This window comes from Anneissia japonica, unplaced genomic scaffold (assembly GCF_011630105.1).
Source record: "Anneissia japonica isolate Jap-2015-1 unplaced genomic scaffold, ASM1163010v1 scaffold573_len2283161_cov171, whole genome shotgun sequence".
Classification (NCBI taxonomy): Eukaryota; Metazoa; Echinodermata; class Crinoidea; order Comatulida; family Comatulidae; genus Anneissia; species Anneissia japonica.
In genome coordinates, this window is record NW_022719802.1 from 821,059 (window position 1) to 823,309 (window position 2,251).

The 2,251-nt window shown below is 40.6% G+C and overlaps 1 protein-coding gene across 2 annotated transcripts in view; it reads left to right on the top strand.

Moving 5' to 3' along the window:
* The first annotated feature begins 46 nt into the window (after positions 1-46).
* LOC117111043 overlaps positions 47-2,251 on the top strand; it is a 4,576-nt gene continuing 2,371 nt past the window's right edge. For both annotated transcript variants that reach the window (XR_004445801.1, XM_033253925.1), the window contains exon 1: positions 47-1,040. Coding sequence is in view for 1 of the 2 variants with exons in the window: in XM_033253925.1 (XP_033109816.1) it covers positions 678-1,040 (363 nt within the window). In the remaining variant the exon portion in view is untranslated. The remainder of the gene's footprint in view (positions 1,041-2,251) is intronic.

The following is a 2,251-nucleotide window of genomic DNA, read 5'->3' on the forward strand; positions in this document are numbered from 1 at the left end:
TTGTTCTGTAGACGTTTATCTGTTGATGACCTTTTGACCTCCTGAATTCTGCAATGAGATTTTCGGGTCGATTCAGCCGAGACGGCCCGTGTGGAGTTTCATGTAAATGTTTCGTACGGGAAAAAAAAATCGCCACCAGGCAAGTCAGGTAAAATCCCGCATTAGTGTACACCCGCCTGCTCCGCTGCAGTTAGAAAACAGTAATAATGCAGAAGAGTGGAAGCTATTTAAGCAGTTATACAGTAACTACGAGATTATCTCCGGGTTACAAAATGAACCTCCAGAGTTTCAGTTAGCAGTGTTCCTCAATACCATAGGAAGAAAAGCCATCAAAATCTATAATACCTTTAACCTCGGTGAAGCACCACCCGTCAGTGAGGTGATTGTTAGGTTCGATTCACACTTTTTAGAGACAATCAGTATCAGTGTCACATATGAGCGCTATAAGTTCAATAAACGGGAGCAACGAACGGACGAAGTGATTGATACATATGCCACCACACATAAAGAGCTAAGTCATGTGACTTTGGTCCATTGGAAGATGACTTAATTCGAGAAAAATAATCGTCGGTATTAGATGTGATAGAACGAGAAAACAACTCCTAGAGCAAAATAATTTAACATTGAACGATGCAGTTAATTAAACATGTAGGTTAAATGAGAGTACAGAATCAAGGATGAAGTCCATGGCAGTCAAGGATACAATTAACAAAGTTAACACTGACGGTAAAAGTGGTAAATGTCACACCAAGACTCCAGATAAGAAACTTAGATCCTGCAAATTTTGTGGTAAATCACACATATGGGATAGAACCAAGTGTCCTGCTTTTGGGAAAAAGTGTTCGAAGTGTGGGAAACTCAACCACTTCGCCAGCAAGTGTAAAATGCGTCGGGTCAAGGGTAAAACTGTTGCTTATGTCCATGAGTCTCATGTAGACGAGTCAAGTGATGACAGTGAATGGATCGGTAAGGTAGAAGATGAGCAGCAGAATGATTTAAAATGTAAGATGAAAATTAACAACCAGGTCATAGTATTTAACATAGACACAGGAGCTACAGTGAACACCATTCCAGTTCGATATGCATCAAACCTGAGACGTGAAGAGAAAACGTTAACAATGTGGGACGGGTCGCAACTCAAAACTTATGGTGTCACCAAGGAAGTTGTATATAATCCAGCCAGTGGCAAATTTCATGACCTTCAATTTGTAGTTACCAAAAATGATAGAATCCCATTAATTGGTTACCAAGACCTAAAAAGGCTCAACCTGATTCATGGCAACGGGCACAACATAGAACGAGTAGTACTCGTTCAATTGGAGGATTTTCAAGAGGTATTTAATAAGACTTCCATTGGCAACCTCCCAGGAACAGTAGCTCTCGTCGCCAACGCTGAAGTGAAACCTGTTATAATGCCTACTAGATGAGTACCGGTAGCGGTAAAGCCGAAATTGAAAGCAGAGCTGCATAGATTAGAAACACTTGGTGTAATTTCACAACCTACTGAGTGGGTTAATGCCATAGTGGTTATTCCTAAAAAGTCTGGGGACACTAGACGACACGTTACATGAGTTAGGTCAGTCAACGATTTTCAGTAAAGCAGATCTTTCATCTGGCTACTGGTATATTACGCTTGATGATGAGTCCAGTTTATTTACTACGTTTCAGACAGCCGTTATAAGTGGAACCGATTACCCTTTGGACTATCCGTATCGTCTGAGATGTTCCAGTGGAAGTTGCTTGAAGCACTTCATGACTTGAATGGAGTAGTATGTGTTGCAGATGACGTGAGGTTATTCATGGATCAACGAAAGAGGAACATGACAAAAATTTGCACAGCTTCCTCGACCGATGTAAGCATGTTGGAATCAAATTGAATCCTGATAAGTTTGAAAAAGAATTGGAGGAGATTACCTTTATGGGTCACAGAATAACCAAAGAGGGATTGCAGTCTGATCCAGAGAAGATTAAATCTATCTGTGATATGCCTCCACCTAAAAATGTTAAAGCAGTGTGTAGATTTTTAGGTATTGTCAGTTATTTGTCCAAGTTCCTACCACACTTACATGATGCAGCAAAACCATTACAAGATCTTACTAAGAAAGATGCAGAATGAATCTGGGGACCGCCTCAGCAAGCCATGTTTGAGAAAATTAAACGCATGGTAGCAACGCCCAGAATATTGGCTTTCTTTGATCCAGAAAAAGAGTTAGTGCTGGAAAATGATGCTAGTGAGTTTGGTCTGGGGTCA